Source organism: Barbus barbus, assembly GCF_936440315.1.
Source record: "Barbus barbus genome assembly, chromosome: 13".
Taxonomy (NCBI): domain Eukaryota; kingdom Metazoa; phylum Chordata; class Actinopteri; order Cypriniformes; family Cyprinidae; genus Barbus; species Barbus barbus.
The window spans coordinates 5753129-5779868 of record NC_136741.1 but is presented as its reverse complement, the minus strand read 5'-3'; the positions used below and the strand labels follow the sequence as shown (position 1 = coordinate 5779868).

The window sequence follows — 26740 nt, the reverse complement described above, 5'->3', positions numbered from 1 at the left end:
TCTATGTACTGTAACTAATCAAAATGATGATGTTAACCATGAGCAATCTTCTGTAAAAGTAGATATTTTCCGATCAGTTTGCTGGATGACTTTCCTTTTAAACCGAATCTATTTGGGCCCAAAGCCACAGTTTTATGTTCTTCAGATAATTACAAAAATTTTTGATGTATTTGCGCCAAACAGTAGGCAGCTATGCAGGATATCCCAGGGGTGCGAAAGATTGAGAACACAGCCCACAAATTTGGATGGGGCTGGAGTGGCCAGCTGCACAGAAACAAACACCAAATTCAGTGTTTGAACAATGATCCCTGCGCACAACAAGCAATGAACAAACACAGATGCATTGGTGCATTTCAAAACTCGGATGATCTTTTAATGGAAATTATAATAAATTACAAACAGACCTGAAACAATAGTGACTGTTATTATGGTATATTTAATGTATATACAGTAACCTACCTCAGTTTAAAATGAATATGCATTGCACACCCATTCACAAACTTAGGCCGGATCTTCCGAGGAGAAGAGTCACAGCTTCACTGAGACGATTTTTGTGTTTTGGGTGTAAAGCTTGTCGATGCATCTCAATGAGAGATTTGATGCTTGGCGTAGCTTTAAAACACAGTAAACTGTCAAATCACTTGCCTTGTATAGCGTTATTCTCAATGGCTCACACTTTGCGTAGTAAAAAGGCTGGTTGGCGTAAGCTCCTGGCAAAACGGTTAGAAAGTAAATGAATAAACCTCAAAATATTTATTTTAAGGTTTATTGCAGTCATGTTGCATATTTATGAAAATCAGCTAGACTTTGTGAGGCAACAGTAACACACTGAAAGTATAATATTTAAGTACACCAAACACAGCTTAATCAAAATGACAATTTAAAAATATGAATTATTCCATTGCTCTGACTAAAATTGTACTTTTAATGAACTTGTAAATTCACATACCGACATGCAGGCCCAAAACCTGCAATCTTTTGCTCTGATTTGGAATGAAAATCATTGGAATGGTAATTGCATTGTAAAATCTGACAGTGCTAAGCTCTTATTGGTAACTGTTAGCATGGTAAAATTAGCCAAATATCTAAACACCTATTTGAAAGGCTAGGGATGTGTAGAAGTTTGAGAATGATGGATTTGCCAGCTTTCTGTGATGTCCTGTGGGCACAAATTCAATTTGGGACTGATAATATCAGGTAGGTCAGGTTTGGATTTGGACAAGATTTGTTTCATAATAAAAACAGAGGTTTTCTAAAGCAGAAGTGAGTGAAACCAGATGAATAAAAGGGGAAATACCTTCCAGTTGAAAAACTCATCACGTCTTTAAGGTCAGAGGCAATGTTTTCTCTCCATTTTCAATGTGGTAAAAAGATTACTCTGCTTTGGAATGTGTGGGATTCATGTGGGCGTCTTCATTTGTTAAATTAGCACATGTAATAGAATTTTATGCATTCTGTGAAACAAGTTATGCCATTGAAACGTTTCAGATATTAATTAATGTGTGTATTTTTGTCAGCGCATGCGCTCTGCCATCCGAACTCACAATGTGACATGATTCTCCAGATAAAATCTTGAGCGAATGTGATTTGTCTGGCTACACGAGACACACAGGAAACGCTGTTCATTCGATCGGTACTTATGGGCAGCTGCCACATGCAGCCATATGGTGGTGAAAGCGAGCTCGACTCCCAGGAGCTTTGGGTCGTTCCTCCACAGGTGTGCCAGAAGGTGCGAAGTTCAGTCCTTATTAACCTTGTGCACACCAACACGGTACTCCAAGGGTACCTCCAAAAAAGTCACAGACAGAGTTACGTCCTTCATTTAACATGGGTTCTGCTCCTGCTTGTCTATTTTGGAAAATGAAAGCCAAAGAGCTCAATGGTAGATTAATGATGAGAGTATAAATACTACACTAATGGCCGGGCTATTCTTACTGGACCATCTGTTACGAGAGACAGGGTAGTGCTCACTTACATGCATTTGTTACCAACATGGCTAGAATCAACAATCATCAGTGACTGACCCACAGCTCAAAAATCACTTCTGAAATAACGAGATGTTACTGTATGTGAAAATTTGTTTAGTACAGTTACTATTTCTACTAATTTGCGGACAATATTCTTTGATGATCGTTGGGTATTGGCTCGCATAAAAGCCTGTGGATTCACCTAAGCGGAAACATGGTTAGTGTAACATTAGCAACACATTATTAGCTGTTTGATAGCGTAGTCAAGCCAATGGGTAATGACAAAGACTAGAAATACAAAGACGGTTCACTCCTATACTTATGAATGGGAGAAACGAAGGAAGCTGGAATGTGCGGCTTTATACCTTGTTGCCATCTCCGTTACGTCTAAAACTCAAAGAAATACGTGTACTAGCAGTATATTGTGTTTTTCCGCTTGACTTGCACTTTGCAATGACACAAGCTTGTTTCTGCAAAGATGTTCAGCATGTTTTCTGCAAAAACGTCTGATATGTTTACGTTTTACGCGGCGTGAGGACGTGAAAAAGCTTCGCTAAATCCGATCTGACAGGTCAGACTGAAACGGATTTCCAGAAATGCGATTTGAATAGGATTCCAAACCACATACGAATGTAGCTCGAAACGGATTTGCGCAAATCGCATTTCATGTAGTTCGTTGCCGTTCAGACTATCTAAATAGGATTTGCACAAAAATCGGATTTGGGCTGACAGTATGAATGAGGCTATTAGTGCGTTGGAACTACGCATTCACATTGGCTGGTCTAGCCTGAAAAAATAGCTTTTTAAATGCTATTTTAGCATAATAAACAATATTCAGGGAACAGTTCGTTTCAGATTTTGTTGCTGATTTGAAATATGTAATTTAATCGCGAGTTCAGCGAGCAGTTTTTGAGATTTCAGGATTCCCCCATTTATTTAGATAAGACTTGGTTTTGTTTGAGCTGACCGGAGGCTTTCCCTGAAAGAGACTTTGGTAATGATGTCAATTATGTGCCAGATGTTGTAGAGAGCGATACATAAAAAGCATTATGATAAGTAATGAAAAGATGCATGGGATATTACATTTATTTCCATGTAGAAAATAAATCTTTTTAAATGCTTTCTTTACCCTCCATTTATAAAATATTGCACATTGCACAGCGTAATATAATGTCTCTGTTCATACAACAGCGGTCTGCTAGCAGTAACTCACATTAGTGTGAGCTTTAGGTAATACTACTGCAGATGCTCAGTAGCTTTTGCACCCTGCGGGTTAACGATACTCAACCCATTTGCATATTCATTTATTCATTTAGCAGATGTTTTAGTTCAAAGAAACTTTGCCCCGAGTTCATTAGCACAACATATGCAAGCACAGATTTCTTGTGATGTCTTGTTTGTCAGCAAATGTTCGGATATCTCTGGTGTTATCTTTGGTATACTTTCAGGTCTGTTGTTGTCACTATTTCCTATGCCACTTCCTGTGTGATGTTCAATGTTGGTCAACCTATAAGCAATGTCACGTGCTAAGCTACCAACACTATTTGTTTCTTTGAAGAAAAATGAGTTAAGCTAAGAAGAAAGCTTTGCAGAAAGTTGCTAGTTAGGTTGCACTGTTGAACTGTAGCACCACAGTAAATAAAAATATGTTAGCTATGTGCTTGAAGGCTGAATTAAGACAACAAGGCTGCAGTTTAAACTGAAAGTTAGTTCTTTTTAACGAGTCAATCAAAATGAGTCACACACAAACTCTAAAAGGTCTCACTTACACACTGAAATAGTCAGAGTGGTTACAAATTAACATCTGACTCACTTGCTGAACCACAAGCCATTACTTTCAGTCATATTCGATTCGAAATAAGAGATGCAACGTACCCTAATGGACAAATATGTTCTTCTGCTTGTGAACATTGACCTACAAACAGAATATTGACAGCTAAAGCTTGTTTCTTTTTCTACTCAGTGCTGTGTAATTTCTTTTATCAGCATATATGTGATTAATCATTCTATCATGTAACCAATTTTTTATTAGCCGTGTTTACAAACTCTCTCTCTCTATATATGCTTCTTTATAAAACATAATAAAAAGCTAAAACATTAATAAAAAGTAAGCTTGTTTTGATCCTGCTAAAACTGTGTGATTTGCATAACGTAATACACAACATAAGTTTCAAATATTTTGTCTGTTTTAAGCTTTTCTCATATTTACTGAATTGTGCTGATGAGAAAACCATGCTATGCTTTGACAACAACAACACAAATACTATTAAAATGGAATGTTTATGTTACTGATTATGCAGGATTATTCAAATTATTTTAAAATGAAGGAAAACCTTGTAAAAGATGCATAATATATAATTTATTTATATGTGAGCATGGGTATACCACACACACACAAATACACACACACACACAGTTCCATGCTTTCTGGGGACATAATGGGGCGTAATGATTTTTATACTGTACAGACTGTATTTTCTATCCCCTTTACCCTAAACCTACCCCTCACACAAAACTTTCTGCATTTTCAGATCTTCAAAAAACATCATATACTGAATGATTTACTTGTTTCCTCATGGGGACCATATATAGGGAATACTAGGCACACACACACACATCTCAAAACTACTATACTACATTATGGAATCATTAAGCAACCGGAATCAAGAGACATTATGTTTTTCATACATTTCTCTATAGTAAATTGTGATTGTACTCAAAGCACAAAATCTGAGAGCTGATTTTTTCAATTGAACCACTGAATGTGATGAATGGATATGGAAGTGACCCCAGTGCTGGAGTGCCACAACTCCTACTCTGAAATTCTCTATTGTGTTTGCGTTTGCAATGTCATATGGTGTGTGTGTGTGTGTGTGTGTGTGTGTAGTCTTCTTCTTCCACTCAGCCTGCTTGTCTCTGGTTCATTATCATTCCTCACAGACTTACTTATCCTGAGACTTTGGCTGCTTGTCTTGTTTCAGCACCGCTGTATCACTCTGTGCCACCTCCCTCCCCATCTCTCCCTCTCTCTCACACACTCGCATACCCACTCGTTTGTCTCGGCTAGTAGAAGTAGTCTGCACCATCACTGATGATGATGGACTGCACAGCCAGACACGACTGATCCGGCAATATTTAAATTTTATGCATCTCTCATCTAAGCACGAGAAATCATACTGCCCATCTATTGATCTGCGCTCACTTTCTTCCTTATGTATCTTATTTTCTATTTTTCCTCTTCTCATTAATTTGGGCACAGGTCAGTTTGTCTATATGAGTTTTGTGTATTTATCTGCATCAGCGTCTTTTGTTTTTCTGGATCTCACAATCGTTCCAATAATTCTGCACAACCAACCAGACAAAGGTATTCAGTTATTTACTGTTTTTTGGAAAGTTTTGAGCATAGCATAATTTTCTCTTGAGAAGTATTCAGTAAATATAAGAAAAAAAGTTAACTATACAAAGAAACTTATTTGTGATGTGTATTAGACTTACATAATGTTTTACAAATCACACAATGTCAGCAGGATCAAAACATGCTAAAAATATGACAGTTATATATTTATTTATATTTTCAGGGTTCATACTTTATGCATACAATACCAAAAGTTCAAAGAAAAAACATCTCTTATGTTCACCAAGGCAGCATTTGTTGTGTCAATATGTATTGCAGCTTTGTATTTAAGGACTATTTAAATAGAGTTGAAATGTATCTTATGTGTAAAAGTTTCAACTTCTGAGTGCTTTTTCAACCCACTTCAAGTAAATGTATGTAATTTGTAACAAATTACAGTGAAGCTTTAAGAGCCCCTTGTGAGTTTCTGTCAAAATAAAAGTTTGATGAAGACATTAATAATAATGTAATTTCACAGATATAAACCAAAATTATTATTATATTAATTTTCTTAAATACTCAATATTTTGATTTAGTAATAACAATACCCCCCCCCCCCCCCCCCCCCCCCCCCAAATCATCCAAATCATGCATCGGCCCATCCTGTTCTTTGATTTGCAGATGGTGGAGCTTATGAAATATTCATCCTGGATCATCCTGTACGTCTTTGTGTTTTCTGGGAGAAGCCTTTGAGTTCAGTTTTGGCTTAAGGCATTGTACGTAATAGACAGATATGGAGGTGTATTTGTGAGAGGTGTCACACAATTAAGGGTTTTGGAACTTGTCTCATTCCTAATCATGCTAATGGTATATCTGTCTGGGTCTTACTTTTATTTGTAGGTATGAGAGATTTCCCTTGGAAGACGATTCAGCAATATTGTGAACAGGTTATTTGTTGTATGTCTGCATTAACTCTCCATTTATGTTGACAGACAAGGTAAAAACCTCAGTCCATTAAGAGACATCCTGTCCACATTCTATACAGAGGGCTGTAAGCTTCATACCCTGGGCTGTTATGATCTCAAACCAGAGACACGGTCTATTTTATCAAAGCAGCTTTTATAACAGAGTATCTGTTGTTTGCAACTGCAGTCATGATAGGCTTTAGCTTGAATATCCTCTATCCAGCTTTGAACCAAAAGTCCTTTTGTCCCGAGGAAGTAATTCTGTGAGGTTGTTTCACACCAATGATGTGTTTATTCAGTTTTAATGAACTACAGTGCTTCATCTGACCGCTGGTGCACTTAGGGAAAAGACTGGAGATGTTGAACTGATATGAACCAATTATAAAACATTCAGTTCCATTTTTGAGACATTACACGCAAACTTGGCCGCTAAACAAGATCCTGTGAGCCGATTTCACTGGTATGGTCAAATAATAACCAAGCCTAAATTTGTCTGGAAAATTTGTTTTTAAAAAGATAAAATTAAATATGTGAAATGCTAATTAATAAAATGAATGATGAATGAAATGTTTTACAGTACAAAATTAACATTTGAAATGTATACCCTATACAGGTTACATAATGTTATTATATTTTTTATTTGTACCAAATGAACACATTACACGTACACATTATACACACCCACACAAATATACATATAGTGTGTATCTAGATTTATATAGATATCTACACATTTCATATATTTATTATCATATTTTAATTATTTTTGTAGTGTGTGTATATATATATACATATATATATATATATATATATATATATATTCATATTAGTAATATGTGCAAATATAAAAAAGTGTTTATTATAAATTGTAAACGTATTTAATGCTTACCAAGGCTGCATTTATTTCATAAAAACACAATAAAATATATATATATTTAAATTCATGAATTGTTTTCTATTTTAATATATTTTCAAATGTTATTTATTCCTGTGATGGCAAATTTTCGGTAGCCATTAGTCCAGTCTTCAGTGTGACATGATCCTTTAGAAATCATTATTATCGTAGTTATGTATAGATATATACATTCTTTGATGAATAGAAAATTCAAAAGAAGACCATTTATTTGAGATAGAAAATAAATCATTTTGATAATAATTAAACAAAAATAATTTTTGACGGCAGAACTACTTTTAGTATGTAGCATGTTTTGTGCGATATCTGTTTGTAATCTATAACCTATACTATAACCTATATTTGTGTTTGTTTCATGACAGGGTTTGAGGAGCAGGACACTGATCTTTTTCTGTGCGACACCAACACGTGCAAGTTTGACGGCGAGTGTCTGCGAATAGGGGACACGGTGACGTGCATCTGTGATTTTAAGGTAGGAATCAGTGCTCCACACGCTTTATTAGCACCACATGTTGAATGTGTGACCTTGTTAAAGGCATTACCACACGCAGAGTAAACAACTGTCACAAATTAAAATACACCTCCTCATGCCTTCTCACAGAAAACATTCTCTCGCTCGGTCAGAGTGCTCCGCTTCGCTTAGACATCGTGCATCTGTGTCTTGTTGCAGGCCAAGCTGCATCACTCAGGTAAATAGCATTATCTGTCTGCTCGCACAGCAAGCGAGGGGGAATTTCCTTTGATGCATCTGCTCATTCGCCCAGCCTCGCTCGGCACAAAGATGCCTTGTGCACTTAAGAAGGGTCACGCTGCTTTCATTTCTGCCCTTAATACAATTGAGCGGCACTAACGCTAGTCTGGGGCCATGTGAGTGCCTCTAGCTGTGGTGGGGAGGGTTATCGGTTAAGTATCATGCGCAGCGAGAGATGGTACCCGGGCATGTGTGGGGATGCCCTACTCCTGCGGTTGGACGCTGCTGCCCAGAGCCCTGCCCTGCCTCCAGACTCCCAAACAGAGAGTGGAATGGGAGAAGTGTGTGTAAGAGAGAGATGAATGGATGTGATTCGCACAAGTTCACTTACTGACACACTATTGATCCAACTCTCATACTCTAAGAGAGAGAGCGAAGGACAGAAATGGAAGGCGGTCAGTCTCTTTCTGGACCGCTAGCAACACAAAATGGAATTGCAATCTGTTTGTTTGAGTGACCCGACTGGGCAAAGCATAAAAAATATTTGTTTAATTTCTCACAGAAAACAATATATTGATTTACATTTTTAAAGACATATTTTGTGATCGAAAGCCTATATGCGAGGGAATAGCAATGTGTTTGAATATTAAGTGATTTTCACCTGAGAGACAAAGAGCCCTACCCTAATGGCCCCATAATGGCCCATCAGTGTGACTGTGACTTTGAGGCAGGTAAGAGAGAATGTGAGGAGATTGAAAAAAATGTTTGTTTTTTTATTATTATTTGTATTTTATTTACAACACAGTATAATCAAATCATACATAATGAAGGTCATAGTGGTAACCACAGAGATGTGAACAGACTTTGAGTCATTCCTGCAACAGATTCTGTTCAACAAGTGAAACAAGTAAATCATACCTGATATTTACGTGTTATTTAAGTGTTTCTGCTTCTTTCCATAGATTCATGAAGAAAAAACATAATCAGTAGTCAAGGATCTTGTTTTACCATAGAATATCAATGTAGTTGAACATCTGACGTTGGTACAGTGCTCTCAGAGGAAAACAGTTGGAAGAGACTGAAAGTCAGCAGGGTTCATCTGTGGTGCAGGTATCTGATTCAATAAAACACACACAAAAAAAACATTTGTGAGCATGTTAATATCAGGAGCATCTGTATATATGTACACACATGCTTTGTACTATCGTAAAAAAGACATTTTATATCTGAGATACTAATTATTGTTTAGTACATTATTAAAATCTATTTGTGAACAGAGTATTAATAATAAACATGGTCTAAATATTCTTAGATGCGTAGCATTCATCATGTTGTCATTTGGGAAAAACCCAATTAGTAATGTGTTCAAGTTTATGTCACAATAACAAAGGAATTACCATCCATATTACAACGTTATTGTTTCGTTGGACTAAAAGTGCTCTGTGGGATGTTGTTCTGTGGACCCTTGCCTTTCTAACTAAACCAGGATTTCAGCAGTGGATGCGTTTGTGACTCGTTGTTAAGACGAATCTGGTATGTACTGCATTTTTATTATGCATGTTTTGATGTGTACTGCTTACACAAATTTAGCAAATACATTCCTTAAAACTTTTCAATCGAAAAACAGCGATCTATCATCAAAGCTTGAGGCTTAGACCTTCAAAATGATATATAGTTTGTCAAGATTAACTTTGTCCCGTTTCATTTATTCTATTTGTAAACAATGACACGTGCAAACAAAGAGCGTTCAGTGCGCCGGCGTCCTGGTGCGGGTTAACAGGTTTTAACTAATGCAAAAAAGAAGCATTACTTACTCGTCAGATTGATTTTCTCTTCTGGGTGAAATATTGTTCTTTTGAGGGAAATCCAGCCTTTACTCAGCGCGTCTTCTTCCAGAAACGAACAGTATCCGCGATGAACAACCTCTTCAATCTTTGTTCTTGTAGTCTATGGCTACAAAACCTATATATATACAGTGCTCTCCAAAAGTATTGGAACAGTAAAGACAAAATTGCTCTGTTGGCTGTGGAGTGAAGACATTTACAAATATGATTAAAAGAGTTAAAAGAGTAAAGGCAGAAACTCCCCAAAACAAGCAACAATTGGAATTGGCTGCATTAAAGGCTGGGAAAAGTATTTCAAAGAATGAGACCAAGAGTCTGGTGATGTCTATGGGTCACAGACTCACTGCTGTGATTGTGCGCAAGGGATCTGCAACTAAATAATAGCTTTTAATCTTTTATATCTGCCTTATGTTCAACTGTCCCAATACTTATGCTCACATCAATGAGTGGGATGAACTCTAAAAGTGCTGTTCTTTTTATTTTGTAAAACATATATGTGTTGAAACTGCTAATAATAAAATGTGACATTCTGTAGTTTTGTCTCATATTCATCTTTTAATCATATTTGACTCCACAGCCAACAGAGCAATTTTGTCTTTACTGTTGCAAGACTTATGGAGGGCACTTTATATACAGATGCTCCTGATATTAACATGCTCACAAATGTTTTTTTTGTGTGTGTGTTTTATTGAATCAGATACCTGCACCACAGATGAACCCTGCTGACTTTCAGTCTCTTCCAACTGTTTTCCTCTGAGAGCACTGTACCAACGTCAGATGTTCAACTACACTGATATTCTATGGTAAAACAAGATTCTTGACTACTGATTATGTTTTTTCTCCATGAATCCATGGAAAGAAGCAGAAACACTTAAATAACACGTAAATATCAGGTATGATTTACTTGTTTCACTTGTTGAGCAGAATCTGTTGCAGGAATGACTCAAAGTCTGTTCACATCTCTGTGGTTACCACTATGACCTTCATTATGTATGATTTGATTATACTGTGTTGTAAATAAAATACAAATAATTAAAAAAAAAAAAAAATTTCAATCTCCTCACATTCTCTCTTAGCTGCCTCAAAGTCACAGTCACACTGATGGGCCATTATGGGGCCATTAGGGAAGGGCTCTTTGTCTCTCAGGTGAAAATCACTTAATAATCAAGGACATTGCTACTCCCTCGCATATAGGCTTTCGATCACAAAACATGTCTTTAAAAATGTAAATCAATATATTGTTTTCTGTGAGCAATTAAACAAGCAGATTTTCAAATAATTTTGAAGCAAAAGCTCTAGGCTACAAGATCCGGTTCTCTAAAGTCTTGTAAACAAATGTTCTAAACAAATTTTAGTTTTTCACTAACCATGCATAAACGTTGCTTTCTCAAAAACACAATCATGTACATAAATGCTGCTATCATATTTTTGTAGCCCAGTTTTTGCTGTTTACAGTGTTATTAGACTTTAGCCATTTACATTTTTATAAGCAACTGAAAAAAGCACAAATGTCAGGGCATGTCGAAACTTCTCCAGGCCCCCAAAACACCCTCAGACCCCAGGGGGTTAAAAATCTATCTGACACGTGTAGGTTTAGATCAACAATTAATAAGCAATCACAGACAAAAATGCAGTTACATATCTTGTGTGAACACTTAGCTCTTAAACCAAGGCTGCATTTATTTGTTCAAAAATATATTAAAGTGCAATTTATTTCTGTAATGTAAAACTAAATTTTAGCAACCATCACCCTGCACAGTTTTCAATGTCACATGATTCATCAGAAATCATTCTAATATGCTGAACCATTTCTTATTATTATAAATGCTGAAAATAGTGTACTGCTTAAATTTTGTGGAAACCATAGTAGCATTACAAGTAACCATGCAGCATTTATTTGAAATACAAAAATGTCTTTAAAGTAATGTCTGGTTCATTTAATGCATCCTTGCTGAATAAAAGTATTGATTTATTTCAAAAAAGAAAAAAAAGTCACCAACTTTTGAACAGTAGTGTATATGTGAATTTGAAATACCTACCTATGTCCTGTGCATAAAAGTCAAGCAAAATGCTTTTTCTCACTTTAATTTATCCTTGCACTCCAGCCATCTGTCTTGCAGTGTGTGATCAAATGGCTATGTGTAAGTGCCAAAGCACTATATAATATCTGGTCTGGCATGGCTTTGAGTCTGTCATGTTCCAATTTAGATATGAAACACACTGGAAAACATACACTGACACACTTTAAATTACACATCTGTGCATGTAACTGTCATAGAATAATGGATCTGAGACAGGAACCAGTACAAGAATAGAAGTTGAACTGAAGAATCAGTTTTTCTTTTCTGAAATAGGATATTTTGAAATAAAAATGTACTAGAAAACTTTGAAAATAAGATGCAAAAATATCTCATTTAACATTTCCACAACTTCATCGTCATGGTTCTTGGTTCCCAATTTCTGATACTGGAGAGACTGCAAAGTTAGTTCCAACTCTAATTATTGATTAATGTATAAACTAATCAAGGTCTTTGGGTTTGCTTTAAAAGCCAGGTGTGTTGGAGCACAATCAGTAGTTAACTCTAAGGGAAAAGTGGCTCTCCAGGACCAGAAATTAGGAACCCTGATGATGAACCCTTAGATGAACACATGAATTAGCATGTGACCGGCCACATAAACACATCGACAATAACCTATTGGGTAAAAAATAAAAATGGTCCTGTCCAATCAGGGAGAGGTGAACACAATAGAGACTAATATTTCTAAATATTAGTATAACTAACAATAAGAATTAAATATGGAAATGTAAGGAGGTTACTGAAGGATGCTGGGGCAAATTTGTATTTACTCTAAGATTCAGCAAAGCACACATTTCAAATGCAAAAAGGACATTTAACTTAAAACCTTAAAAAGCAAAATAATAAAAATTCAAGGGTCAGAGAAAATATGAAAAATTGTACGAAAATGAAAAAATTATAAATATTAATTAATATGGAAAAACATAAAGGCTGTTAAAAACACTGTTACTCATTTCACAAGCATAAAAGGCATTTATATTGAAGTCTTTAATAGCTAAAATAAATAAATTAAATACAATAAAATAAAAGTCAACTATTCAGAAAAAAGGAAAATAGGAATAAAAATGTAATATAATTATAAAAATTTAATAAAATTAAATAATAATAGTATAAATAGAATAACACTATAAATGGTATATAAATAAAAAAATAAACCATTTAAAAAGTATAAATAATATAAAGGGAATGAGGAAAATGGTCAAAATTATAACGAATGTATTAAATGAGCATTTTACTATTACAAAGAAATACAGGAGTGTTTATTGTTTGTGTGTGTGTGTGTGTGTGTGTGTGTGTGTGTAGAAGTGTGAGCATCAGAGATGCTTAGACACACTGACCCTTCTATCACCTGCTTGTATATATGGTCACTTGGGGCCTGACAGCCACAGTACAAACAACACAAACACACATTTTCACACACGAATGGCTGGAAATTTTTTGTGTTTGATATTCTCTTCCGCCCACCTCTCTCTGTACTTCAAGCATACACTAACACACACACACACACACACACACACACACAACACAACAGACGGAGGCCATCACCTTGGCAGTGTCCTAATGAAGCGATATGAAGGCCTGAGTGCTTTAGCTCAATAATGCTAGCGATAGCTTCCATTAGGAGCCACACACACAGCAACATGCTAACCGACTTCTGCCCTGCCCCTTTCCTTCCTCTCTCACTTTCTCTCATTTTCCATCGCTCCTTTTTAGCTGTTTCTAGGAGTTCTGATTAATTCAAACATTCTCTTATGATTCTTTTTTTCCAACATATCTCAGTCAGTTAATGTGTATGATTTGACAGGTGTGTGTGTGTACCTGGTAGTCCCTACTTTATAGGGACCAAATGTCCCCACAAGGATAGGAAAACCAGTAAATATGACCTTGTGGGGACATTTTTGAGGACAACAGCTTATAAATCATACAGAAAGATCTTTTTTGTAAATCTAAGTATGCAGAAAGTGTGAGAGGGGTAGGTTTAAGGGTAGGGGATAGAAAACACAGTTTGTACAGTATAAAAACCATTACGTCTATATGGAATGTACCCATAAAACATGGAAACCCAATGTGTGTGTGTGTGTGTGTGTGTGTGTGTGTATGTGTGTGTGATGGTTTGTATGCAGCAGTTTCTCTGGAGGCATGTGGACTTCTTCCTATACTCATCTCTAATGTATGAGACTTACAGTATATCAGAATCGGTTTTCATGCAGTATCATTTTAATGGTACAGGACATGTTTTGTGCTCGTTTATTTAGGAGGTACAGTGATCCCTTTAGGTAATCATAGGAACTGCACTTTATTTAATGTTCTCAACAGATGCCCTACGATGAAACAGACGAGTTAACATCCTGTATGCAAGTCATGTTTGACACTTTTTTTGACAAAACACTGTGATACACTAAAATCTGTTAATGTTTCCAACAAATTCAGCTTTCTTTAAAGAAATATGCTTCACCAAAATAAAAGTCTTGTAATTATACTAACCTTTTTTTTTAATTATACAAGATTCAGCTTGATTCTTTGAAGTTGTCAGTTTAATATCATTTAAATTAACTGGAAGGAGTTGAAATGAGTGGAAATGACTTGACTATTCTTTAAAATTTAAAGCAACTGAACTTATATTTTTTTAAAGTAGGCTGATTTTTTAAAGTGTAAATGACTTTCTTCAAAAGGAAAATATTAGAAGAATGTCGGAGCTGCTGGGCTGCCAAGCTCTAAAAGGAACGATACGAAATCAGGTCCATTCAATCACTCTGATCAGCAGCACAAGGTTTTTGAACTCTAACACAAAATGACATCAGATGTGTTTTTGCTTTATGGTTTTTATTTAATTCATGCTGTATATTAAATTATGAGTTTCCCATGCAATTATAACATTGTGGTGTCATTTATCTCATAAATATGATCTTTCCAATGTCACTTGAACACAACATATATAATTCTAGAATGTCTAGAATTGACATGCAGGTGTGCAAGTGTGAATATATCATCTGTTTAATGTTGCTCGTTCAGTCATAATGTATTACTGTTGAGTCTTCTGTTTTTTAAGTGTTACATAATGTCAAGCTGTTCGGCACTGATGCCAAGCTTATCATTCATTAGTTATTAATAATCTTATCATCTGATTTGCATTCACAAAGTGAATCTAATGAGTTGGATCTAATTTGATTTATAAAAAAAGATGATGAGATGAAGTCCCTTTCGTTTTTAAATCATTCAAGAAAATACATAATACATTGAAATATACATATTTAGGGGTTGGATTTCCAGAAACACTTGAAACTATACAGTAAATTGTGATATAAACTATTACAATTCACTTTCTATCCTCATGCACACACACACTCAGTCACTCTCTCTCACTCACCCACACACACACACACACACACACAGCAACTGGCAATACTTCAGTTGTACTTCTGGAGATGATTTTGCATTCAAATAAAATGTTTTAGACCAAATTACTCTCCAAAACTCTCTTTTTATTATTTCATATTTAATAAAAAAACAAAAAAAAACTAAAATGTTTATAGTGTAACTAGATTTCTCTTATTTAACTTAAGGCCAATTTACACCGCAAAGACAAACGCCAACAAACTAGTCTGTTTGGAGTTTGTTGGATCAGTGTGTTACCCCTGTTGGCGTTGGTTGGAGTTTGTTTTCACCCGACAGAACATGCTTATAGATATAGAGTTGGTCGGTGTCTGCTGGTGCAGTGTGAACATGACAGTTATTTTTCATCAGATTCTAAATCCAACAGCCAACTTGTTTGTTGGAGTTTGTTGCCGTTTGTCTGTGCGGTGTGAATTGGCCTTTATAGCTAAATCTTCTGTTAACATTATTAATGCATTACCTAATATGACTAATAAGTAGGTTAATAAAATTACAGTTGTTCATTGTTTGTTCATGTTGGTTCAGAGTACATTAGATAATGTTAGCAGACAATTTGACATTTGATTTGAATAAATATGACATATTCTAAATGTTCATTGCTGGTTCATGTTAACTAATGTTAACATATGAACCCTTATTATAAAGTGCTACTGCTTTGCCCAACTCTGCTGTTCCTGTAGTAATTATATAATTATAAATGCTGTTCCTTTATACAGTACTGTATATGATGCATACAACGAGACTGGTTGGTAAAAGATGTCTGGTTGTGGCTGTGCTCTGGGTGCGAGGACACAGTGAGGGATGCAGTTCTGCAGAGCAGGAAAAATGATATGAGAGATAGATGAGAGCAGTTACAGTAAATGGAAGAACAGGAAGAAAGAATTTCTCTTAATGACATGTTTTAATATCCTCGTCAAAAAGCGGCTGCTGGTTGAAGATGTATGAGGAAACAGCAGTTATATCATCTTTCCTTCCTCTCTATTCATCTTTCACCGGCTATAGTATCCATTTTCTTATTTCAGCCTTTCAATTCTTTACAGCTTTCTACTCAGTGTTTCATTCTTTTCTCCATTCTGTCAATTGCTCATCACATGTTGGAGCTCTCTCTCTTTTTCCACTAATATAGATAAATGTTTGAGATGATGTGTTTTCTTTTAGAAAATCCATATATTTGCCTGATTGACTTGCCTGATTGTTTGTGTGTGTGTGTGTGTGTGCATGTGTGTTCAAGTTAAGTGCAGTTGCTACATATCCACACACACCTGTTGAAATCATGTAGTATTTGCCTCCAACAGCAAATCTTTTGTCTTTCCTCTTTCTCATATATTTTGTTAATTTATACTGTTTTTACTTCCTTTGACTCACGCATCTATATCAAATTACACAACTGAGATTTAGGTATATGGGTATTTGCATAGCAAATCATGTAATTCCAACAGCAATAATTCAAACAGTTTCATAAATGAAAAGAAAATATATTGTGGGGGTCCAAAAGTCAGAGGTCAAACACATCCTCAAATACAAACAGACCTGAATTTACTAGATTAACAAATACATTTGTGATATTTGTGAAAAAACTTGAAATAATATGAAATCATCTTTGAGTGAGCCATTTTTAGTAAGCACTTCATTTACTAAAGGATTTGACTACAAGAATTACGTTCCTAAATGAAAGTGAATATTAATAATAATAGTTCAGCTGAAGTTAGTAGTTGTAAATAAAAGCTACACAAAATATGCTTTTTACTGTATTATAGTCGTTTCTGTATTATTTTTGAATCAATACCAATCCATAAATGAAATGCAAAGCATGATGGAACTTTGTCAACTCAGGATCATTGTAAAAATTATTTCTGCAAAATTATATTACATTGGTTCTTGCATATTTCACAAACCTCTTAAAGTGAATTGCGCAATAAAGTGCCACAAAAATTGTGGTTAGTTTTGTCTAAAACACATAAACATGAATCTAATTGAATGTATCAAGGCAGTTTCGAATAAAATGTTGCTAAAAGGTTAATGCCCTGTTGCATTTAAAGATAACGTACCGCCCTACATTAGCCTAACTGATAGTATTAACAAAAGCAAACGTGAGATAAAAACACATTTGCTGAAGCATCCATGCCATTTTAGTTTTCTTCTACAAATCTTTGAGCTCTTTTGTCGCTACTCGTGTTTCACAGGACTCATTCTCACAAGTGCACTGCTGTACCAGGTGGACTACAGAGCAAGTTTACTTTATCAGAAATACCATACATATGGAGAAGATTATGTGATGAAAACCTCAAAATATATTAGTTCAGAAATAATGCACTACGGTAGAAGTGTTTTGTGGTCATAACATACTATTGTGCATGAAAATGCATTAAAAAGTCTTTATTAATCAATAATCTGCCCCATAATCATAATTTGTGTGAAAAGGAATAAAAGTTGTTGCCATTTTACTGCCACTAGTGTCCAATCAAGATGGAAACTGAATATACTGCATAGTTGTGATTTTGGGGTTTAGCACAAAACAAAGCGAAGCAAATGTTGATAGTTTAAGATAAATTATTTTACATATGCACTTAACTGGTGTAAACATGAAATCTTACATTCATGAATTAACAAAGATATAAGTATCAGTGGACATTTCAGACAGATTCACTGTGTTCTGATTCATTAAATCACCTTCTCTGATATTTATGGCTGGCTGCCTGCGATTTATAAATCACACTAGAGATTTAAAACTTTCAAAGAGTCACCCTCCCTTCTGTGTCTCTGTTTTGTCCTTCTCACTTTTGCTCTCTTTTACCCTCAGGCCGTTAGTCAGCAGTTCTGTTTGGTGTGCGTGTGTGTTTCCACTGATTTTACAGTGTGTTTGCTGTGTGTCCGTTGTGTGTATTCAGATAGATGGATGACCTCTTGTTTAATGGCTGATGTAAATAACCTCTATCTGTTTCTGTGTGGTTGATATACGAGTGAAACCGGTTCACCTTCTGCGTTCTTGCCTCTGGGTAACCTGTTTCCTCCAGACACCACACCACAGCTGGCCATAATGACACCAGTGGTCTTCTGTGTGTGTGTGTGTGTGCTCTAGGATCATGGTCGGGTGTAATAGCAGCCATTCTTTCACTCTTCACTACCTGCATGCAGGTACACCTGAACAGGTGTCTTGTGTTTCAGAATGCAGATGTAATTAAAGTTTGTCCTCATCTGATCCGACCATTAAACATTTACAGAAACATGCATCTGTGACACCTGTGCCTCTTTCTCTTTTTACAGTGCAGCAGTGACTATGCTCCAGTATGCGGATCTAACGGCGAGAGCTATGAGAACCATTGTCTCCTGCGCAAAGACGCCTGTAAATTGCAAACAGAGGTGTTGGTGGTGTCAGAGGGCGCCTGTCCTGTCGGTATGTCCCTGTGTCGTAGAAGTGACTGTCCTTCCTGTGTGTGCGTGCGTGCCGCTGAACGTCTCAACGGCACCTGTTAAACTGAAGTTATAAAAATCATTAACACTTCACAGTAAGGTTCTGTATCACATATCATGAACTAACAATGAACAATAATTTAGTAGCATTTATTAATCAAAGTTAAATCTCAAATCTCTGCATACAACTGGGTCAGTATTGCACAAAACAGAATAGTTTGTCTTGTATTTCAGTATAGATAATATCTATAAAATATATAAACAACCTTATAATGTTTTTTACCTCATTGCTTTATAACATTTATTTTTCTTGTTTAAAAGCATAAATTTAACCGCTTAAACTATATGTAGAAAATACAGAATAAATTGTAAGAAAAATGAATTTAATTTGAGATATACTCTCTGAAAACATGTGTTTACGTATATGATAGTGTTGATTTACAAATAAATTGATCTTGTTTTAACGATGTTTTGATAGCTTCACTAAACAACAAAAAATGATTATGACTTTGTTTATTTTCTAATGATTTGCTAATACTACAATCAGTGCTGGGGAAACGCATTACAAGTAACACAAATTTCATAATCAGATTACTTTTTTAAGTAACTAGTAAAGTAACGTGTTACTTTTAAATTTACAACAAAATATCTGAGTGTTGGCGCCAATAGCCTAGTGGGCAAGTGAGCCGACATATAATGCCTTTGCGTTATGGGTGTCCTGAGTTTGAATCCTATATATATCTGAGTAACTTGTGCTGACATACAGTATATATATACACACACAGTATATATATATGTATGTATATCTGAGTTATTTTTTCAAATAAGTAATGCTTATTAATTTCACTTTTGGTGTGAAAGGGACTTTACAGTTGCCAAATATATATATATATATATATATATATAATATGCAAGTAATGCAAAAGTAATGTACCAATGATGCATTAATTTCAGTAAATATTAACCAAGGAATGCAATTAGTTACTTTTTTATAGAATACATTACTTTTAAACGTAACTTTCCCCAACATTGCCTAGGATAAGGTATAATTTGTTAACAATTGTTGAAGAACAATATTTTAACAGAATATGTTAATCTAGGTTTAAGTTAATTCATAAAAATATTAAGATTTTGGTTATCTAATTCTTTTTATAACACTACAATAAGGTAAAATTTGTTCATATTAAACCATTTAAAAACAAAATTCATTAATCTATGAATAAGTTAACTCATAAAAAATATATTTTTGTACTACATAGCTAATTTGAAATGTAAAAAATGTATGTGTATGTCAAAGAAAGAAAGAAAGAAAGAAAGAACGAAAATGTTAGAATCATAATCACTCCATGTTCACACATAGACATTAGAACTTTGCCTATGAGTAGCAAACAATTCAAAGATAAATTAAACTGCAAACTCCCATTAGCAGGGAGCAGTGATATGTCCACATGCTCTCGATGCTCAGAGGCTCAACATTCCACAGTGAAACATCCAGCGGGGTTCAATCTAAATGACTTGACTTGTAGCCACGCCGCGGAGGAAATAACAGTGATTATGAGCTAAAGTAACGATCATTCACTAACGCCTAATGACTCTGAGAGTGACGAATGCACCTGGTGTCGGGTGAAATACAGAACGGCACAGTTGGCTCAGAATGTTAATGGAGATAATGAAAATTATATTTCTATGACATACAGCAGAAACACATTAAGAAAACTCAACACTCTCCTGCTTTTGCAGTTACAATGCGTGTGGTGTGAAACAGTCATAAGGATTTAAATGAAAGCTAATGAAAAGCATGAAACGTAGATTTAATTTTTTTTTTTACTTCTGCAAAGACATTTTATGCAGGTTACAATTTGTTTTGCTTAGGGAGACAGTTTAGATGCAGGTTTGATAGACGTTCTGACAGTGTGATGGAAGCCAATTCCAGCCTATCTCACCTGCTGGTACAATATTAGAGAGAAAGAGAAACAGCACAGCGCTGACAGCAGTCACCGGTGAAGATACTGATACTCTGATGTTCGCTGAAATTGAATCTTTAAATAACATTTAATACCAGAAACCATTCTTGTTTGTTTCCCTCCTTCATCCATTGTTTTTCTCTCTCATTTCAGTCTCTTTCTTTCGACTTTTCTTCATTATCTGATCAATTATCTGAGGTGTAGAGACAGCTTTAGGAAGACTAGGCCTATTCAGAAAAGCTCAGGGGAATCACGATCAGTCTTGTGTACTGCTATAATGGCAAATGACTTTGTTCCACCTCTTTGTGTTTTTCTCATATACATGCATAAAGACCCACTTCTACTCATTAGAGGTGACTTCCTGTGAGGACACACTCGCACACACACACACACACACACACACACACACAAAGTATTTTTGTCCAGTTTCTATGTCCTCTTTTTGTCCTCTGTCTCTAGATTAACCCACTTTTTGACATATTTTGTTAAATGAGGAAAAAGTCTAATTCAATCCAGAACAAAGATAAATATATATTAATAAATATCTAAATATGTGCAATGAGGCTTACATTCAGATGTAGTTGTAGGTTATAGAAAATATATGCTTTTTAATATAAGAATAAATTAGCTTAGTGTGTGTCCACAAAGATAAGCATCATTTATATGGTAGTTTAAGATCAATTATTGGTTTGTAATTATAGGTCAGTAACATTTTTAAAAGAAATTATTACATTTATTTAAAAAAACAAAAGTTTATAAAAATAGCAAAAAAATAAATGCAATTTTTAAAATCTTTCTATTCATAAAAAAATTCCTGAAAATAGAATCACAGTTTCCACAAAAATATTAAGCAGTACAACTGTTTTCAACACTGATAATAATAAGGAATGTTTCTATAAAATATATTGAAATATATAAGCGTTTGGCAATATTACGGCAATATTTTTTTGCAATACCTTGGGTAATGTGGTTATATGAGTCAACACTACAATTTGTGTAACAATTGAGAATATAAAGTAAGATCATTTACGTTCCTGCCATGCTGTAGAGTCCAAAAATGTTATTGTTTTGTGTCTCGCAATTTTAAAGATCATTAAATATTTATAATGGGGAAAGAGAATGCAGAATGTTGGACACATTTAAATGCAACTATTAAAAATTGGCTATTTTCAACAATGAACTAAAGCGATTTCGAACAGGCCACAATTCCAATTTCAAATGGGGGACGTTAGATATTTACAACAAACTACTTTTCAGGGAAGGTAATGTTTATGTTTGTGAATAGTTTTACAAGCATATCTAGCAAAAACAGTGCAATGTGAAAAATGAAACGAGTCCCCACCATTGTAGAAAAACAGCCATCTGTGTTTGTCTGTGTGTGATGCAGAGATGCGGGGTTGTTCAGAGGCAAAGGCAGTAATCAGTGTCAAGTAAAGTGGGCTACATTTCCTCACAGACCACAAATCATTGTGTGTGCTATATGGGGGTACACAAATCTGAGTGTGTGTTTGGAGACAGAATAAACACAGGTCACACTGCTCTCAAATTGATCACCCATTGCTTGTAAAGAAGAGAAAGATAGCGGAGTGTAGTTATAAATCAGACCCTCTGTGTATATGTGTGTGTGCCGGGGAAGGGGCAACGCTGCAGGAAGATGGAATCGGAAAAGTCATCATTAGTGTAATCCATCAGAACATCTAGACGCTCCCCACAGAGCAGTTTGAGAGAGAGAGAGACGGGCAGAGAGAGAGAGAGAGACAGTCTAATGTAATACCAGAAGGACAGACCCAGACAAATAATTTGGCTAATTATGGAAGATCATGACTGCAGCGGGGATTGGGCTGATCAGCAAAGGGAACAAGGAATGATCTGGAGAATGAAAACACGGATTGAAGATGAAGAAATGAGATGCTGAATACATGCAGCCTCTGTCTCTCTCTTCTATTTCAGACAGCAGAAGCGTCCCAGGTTCAGAGTAATATGAACCTGTAATTGAGTCCCTCATTAAAACCACAGCCTCATGAATATGAATGACCTCAGCCTCATCTGCATAGCTAACTATTTGTGTTACCTGTGACCCAGCAGGGGACACAGAAGTTTGGGAAAGAGAACATGAGAAAGTTAGAAAGGTTGAGGAAGAGGACATTGCAAAATAGCTCGCTTAATCTGTTCTTTTATTTTGTCTTGTTTTTGAAATTAATTTACATGATTTAATCATGTATATTAGTTCCTCATGAATCGACACAAACATAATTTGTTCACGTAACTGTAACATGAAGCATTGAAGTTATTTTTATGTGACCCAATTAGGCAAAAGTGTCTCAAAGTGATTTTCTATGCTTCCCTGACAGGATTGATTTATTCAGGTTCATCTGTTTTGCATCACATCACTGAATTACAACATTGTTCTGGCTAGCTAACAAATTGTTGGCTCTTTTTTCTTAACTGTACCCTTCACCACAATGGTCAACCAGTCCCAACAAATCCCAACATAACTGAACATTAAACACCATTATGGCTTTCCATTTTCTAATTCCTCTCAAACAGTAAATAGTACTTAATTTCAACATTTTTACTCAATAAGTTCCATGCAAAGCATGCTGTGAACTACAGTTTCACTACGAAAATGCTGCTGAACGTGATTGTCTCACATTATCTACTAGACTGCACATTTAAGAGTTTACTGTTCTTAGCTGACATGAGTGGCCTTCTGCATGGTCTTCTGCTGCTGTAGCTCATTTGCTTCAAAGTTCAACGTGTTGTGTTCAGAGATGCTGTTCTGCATACTTCGGAGTTACTGTTGCTTTTCCATCGGCTTGAACCAGTCTGGCCATTCTCTTCTGAACTCTGGCATCAACAAGGCATTTGTGCCCATAAAACTTCCTCTCACTGGATATTTTCTCTTTTGCGATCATTCTCTGTAATCTTAGAGATGGTTGTGTGTGAAAATCCCAGTAGATCAGTGAGTTTCTGAAATACACAGACCAGCCACTCTGACACCAACAACCATGTCACGTTCAAAGGCTACGTTCACACTGCAAGCATTAGTGCTCAATTCCATTTTTTTTCTCAGATCTGATTTTTATATGGCTGTTCACATTGTCATTTTTAAATATGGCCAATATCAGATTGCAGTGTGAACAAATGACGGTCCTCAACTGAACAGCATGCACAAAAGAATGATAACAAGATGGCATGAAACACGCTGTCATATGGAAGGAAACTTGGAGGCCACTTAAGTTAGCATTAATGTGTTAATTTATATGCTGATGTGCTTCGAAAGCCAGCGAATTCATGAGCAGGTGATAAGGAGGTCAAAGATGTGGAGAAAGAGTGCAAAGTTTTTAAATATTTATTGTATGACTCCTTAAGTTTTGCTTGTCACTGTAATAAACCGTAAAACATCACCACACTGTCTCTTCACTCAACTGACTCCTTACTCAACTGTTTGTCACATATTCACAGAGTGATCGAAATACTACCAGTGTGTAAAATCTCCTATCAGAACGGAATAATGATGAATGTTGATCTAGAGTGATGCAAAAGTCATGTGAATTCAGTTTTGACTGTTCAGACTTACAAAACATTTGACCCAAATTGGATTTCACATATTAAAGTGGACCAACTCAAAATTGAAAACATGAGATTCCATGTGGTTTGTGCTCTTAACACTGTCATGAAATAAAAACGAGTCACACATAACTAAGGTACATATAAGAGAAAAAAAAGAAAAAGATTTGGGCCACATCTTCCTGCAGTGTGAACATAGCCAAAGTCACTTAAATCACCTTTCTTTCCCAATTCTGATGCTCAGTTTGAAACAGCAGATCATTTTGACCATACATGTCTAAATACTGCCATGTGATTGGCTGATTAGGTATTTGTGTTAATGGGCAGTTGAACAGGGATACCTAATAACTTGGCCAGTGACATATAACGCTGACCCCAAGCTTTCTACATGAATGATCACAGAAAAAAAAAAAACAGTGGCTGTATTGGCTCCATTCATGTATGCTTATTTTTCTATGCTCTTTAAGGTGTGATTCCATTAATTAAAATTAAATGGTGGCCATCTATTTTATATTATTATTTTTTTTGTCTCCCATCTCTAGAATACATTTTATTAATAGAATAATTTCTATTGTTAAAATTAATTATTTTGTTATACTGTACATTATCCCTTACTTAGTGGGGTTGAAATACTTTTACTAAAAAACAAGACAAAAAGGCTTATTAAGAAGAGTACTTTTGCAGAGACGCAGGAGAGGCACAGTTTGGAATTAAAGGAATAACACATTAAGGCCTTACCGTCCTGTGGCCATCTCAAACGAAGATTTATATTTGTTCTGGGCGGGGAATAATTGGTGGGGTGATTGATGGGAGGGCACAGAGCTATAAGCTGCTCCTCTCCATCATAACAAATTGATGAATGTCAGATTTTCCCAAAGCTGCCGTCAAGCCCAGGGGCGGATGGCGAGAAAGACTGAGAGCGAGAGAGCACGGTACAGTCTAGTCATAGCGGCTGTGCCCTTGAACTTGAGAGAGAGAAAGTGGGGTTATCTGGGGCTACTTTTTGTTTTCACCTCAAATGAAACCACAAGAACGCCATTATTTATATTTTGAGAGGTACAGATGCAGCCGAAGGGCAGATTTATAAGTGTTAAAAATGGGAAATGAGGTGACAGCCAAGCTCTTTTCCACCCTCCCTTTCCACTCTAATGTATACATTTCCCTTTTTCTTTCGCCCACTAGTTCTCAGTTCTACAGATTTAATCCATTGGGCTCATAAAAGCTCAGTTTACGTCCCAGGAATGTTCTAGAATTAGAAGCCTCCAGTGCACGTTTGTGTTCCATAAATGCCTTGTATAAATAGGGCTAAGAGAGAATTGCACGTGCCATGCTGACTTTCATTTTGCATGACATCTGTGATCGCTTTCTGTTGTTCTCCTCGGCATCTGTGTGGATGCTGCAAAAAGCCATAAAGATAGGAAAATGGTATTAGATATGAATATGTATTTCTAATCTAAGCATGCACAATTGAATGACATAGACGACAGCCCACATTCTAGGCAAAAATCTGAAGATTCTTCTGGCCAAGAACTGTCCAGTTACAGTGACTGTCTGATCTATAAAGTGACATTTTTACATGAAGTATATGCTTCCTTCTTTCTGCCGTGTTCGATTTGTGAAGAGATTTTTCATTTTTGGATGCAGTATCCCTTTAGCATCAAATTGCACCTGTTTATTTGATTATCACTTAACTAAACAACAGCATTTATTTATTTTTTAACTATTTTTTTGTTTTTTTATAGTGAGCAAAGAGGGCCAGTGTTCAAATCCCATTATAATTACTTTTAATAAAGTGAAAATGTAACTGAACTTGTCAGCCAGTAATCAGTAAGCATTTTTATTGAATGGAAAACAGAAATTTTGATAAGACTCATTTTGTGTTCCACAAGAAAAATAAATCATGCAAGTTCGACACAATGTGAGGCTTGGTAGATGAAGACAGAATTTTCAATTTAATGCAAATAATCTGCAGAAGCAGCGACTTGTTTGGCCAAAGGGGTTTTAGATGTGTGAATGGATGATTTGCCACAGTGCTGTAGACAAACATATTTTGTGTCTATGAGTGTGCAATCTAATTATCAAATGCATAGTCTTTTTGTTTGTAAGGTGCATCTAGAATAGGTTCAAAAATAGAACTAAATCCATTTGAATGAACATGACGCTTTTGTTCCTGACCGTCTGTTTTCTGCTTTGCAGATGCTGGCTCTGGATCAGGGGACGATGGTGAGTATTTTCAACTCATCTCTAATTAATACAGAACATTACAATAATGATCTCATATCTCGCTTTGTCTGTTCACATCCGAACACCAAGATGCTCAAACTAAGTTCGGATGACAGCAGCTTCTGTCTGCCTCTCCTGATAGATGTGAATATGCCAGCAGTACTTATGAAGTGAATCCAGGATGAAGAATTTCACTCTAGAGCAGGGCTAATAAAAAGAGATTCAAGATGGGGTGATGGGAAGATCAAGAGAGAGAGAGAGGGAGAGATGTTCTGAAGTGAGGGATGATATATCTAATCTGAAATATGAAAGTTCTACTGATCAACTAGGAATGAATTTGAAACAAGGAATGGAGACAGAGAGAGAGAGAGAGACTATGATTGGAAT

General features: G+C 35.7%; 1 protein-coding gene across 1 annotated transcript in view; it reads left to right on the top strand.

Annotated features, from left to right (window-relative positions):
• LOC306879305 (tomoregulin-2-like) overlaps positions 1 to 26740 on the top strand; it is a 59057-nt gene that overhangs the window by 3121 nt on the left and 29196 nt on the right. The window contains exons 2-4 of the mRNA XM_079432133.1: positions 7542 to 7651; positions 18450 to 18579; positions 26327 to 26353. Of these exons, the coding sequence (XP_079288259.1) occupies positions 7542 to 7651; positions 18450 to 18579; positions 26327 to 26353 (267 nt within the window). The remainder of the gene's footprint in view (positions 1 to 7541; positions 7652 to 18449; positions 18580 to 26326; positions 26354 to 26740) is intronic.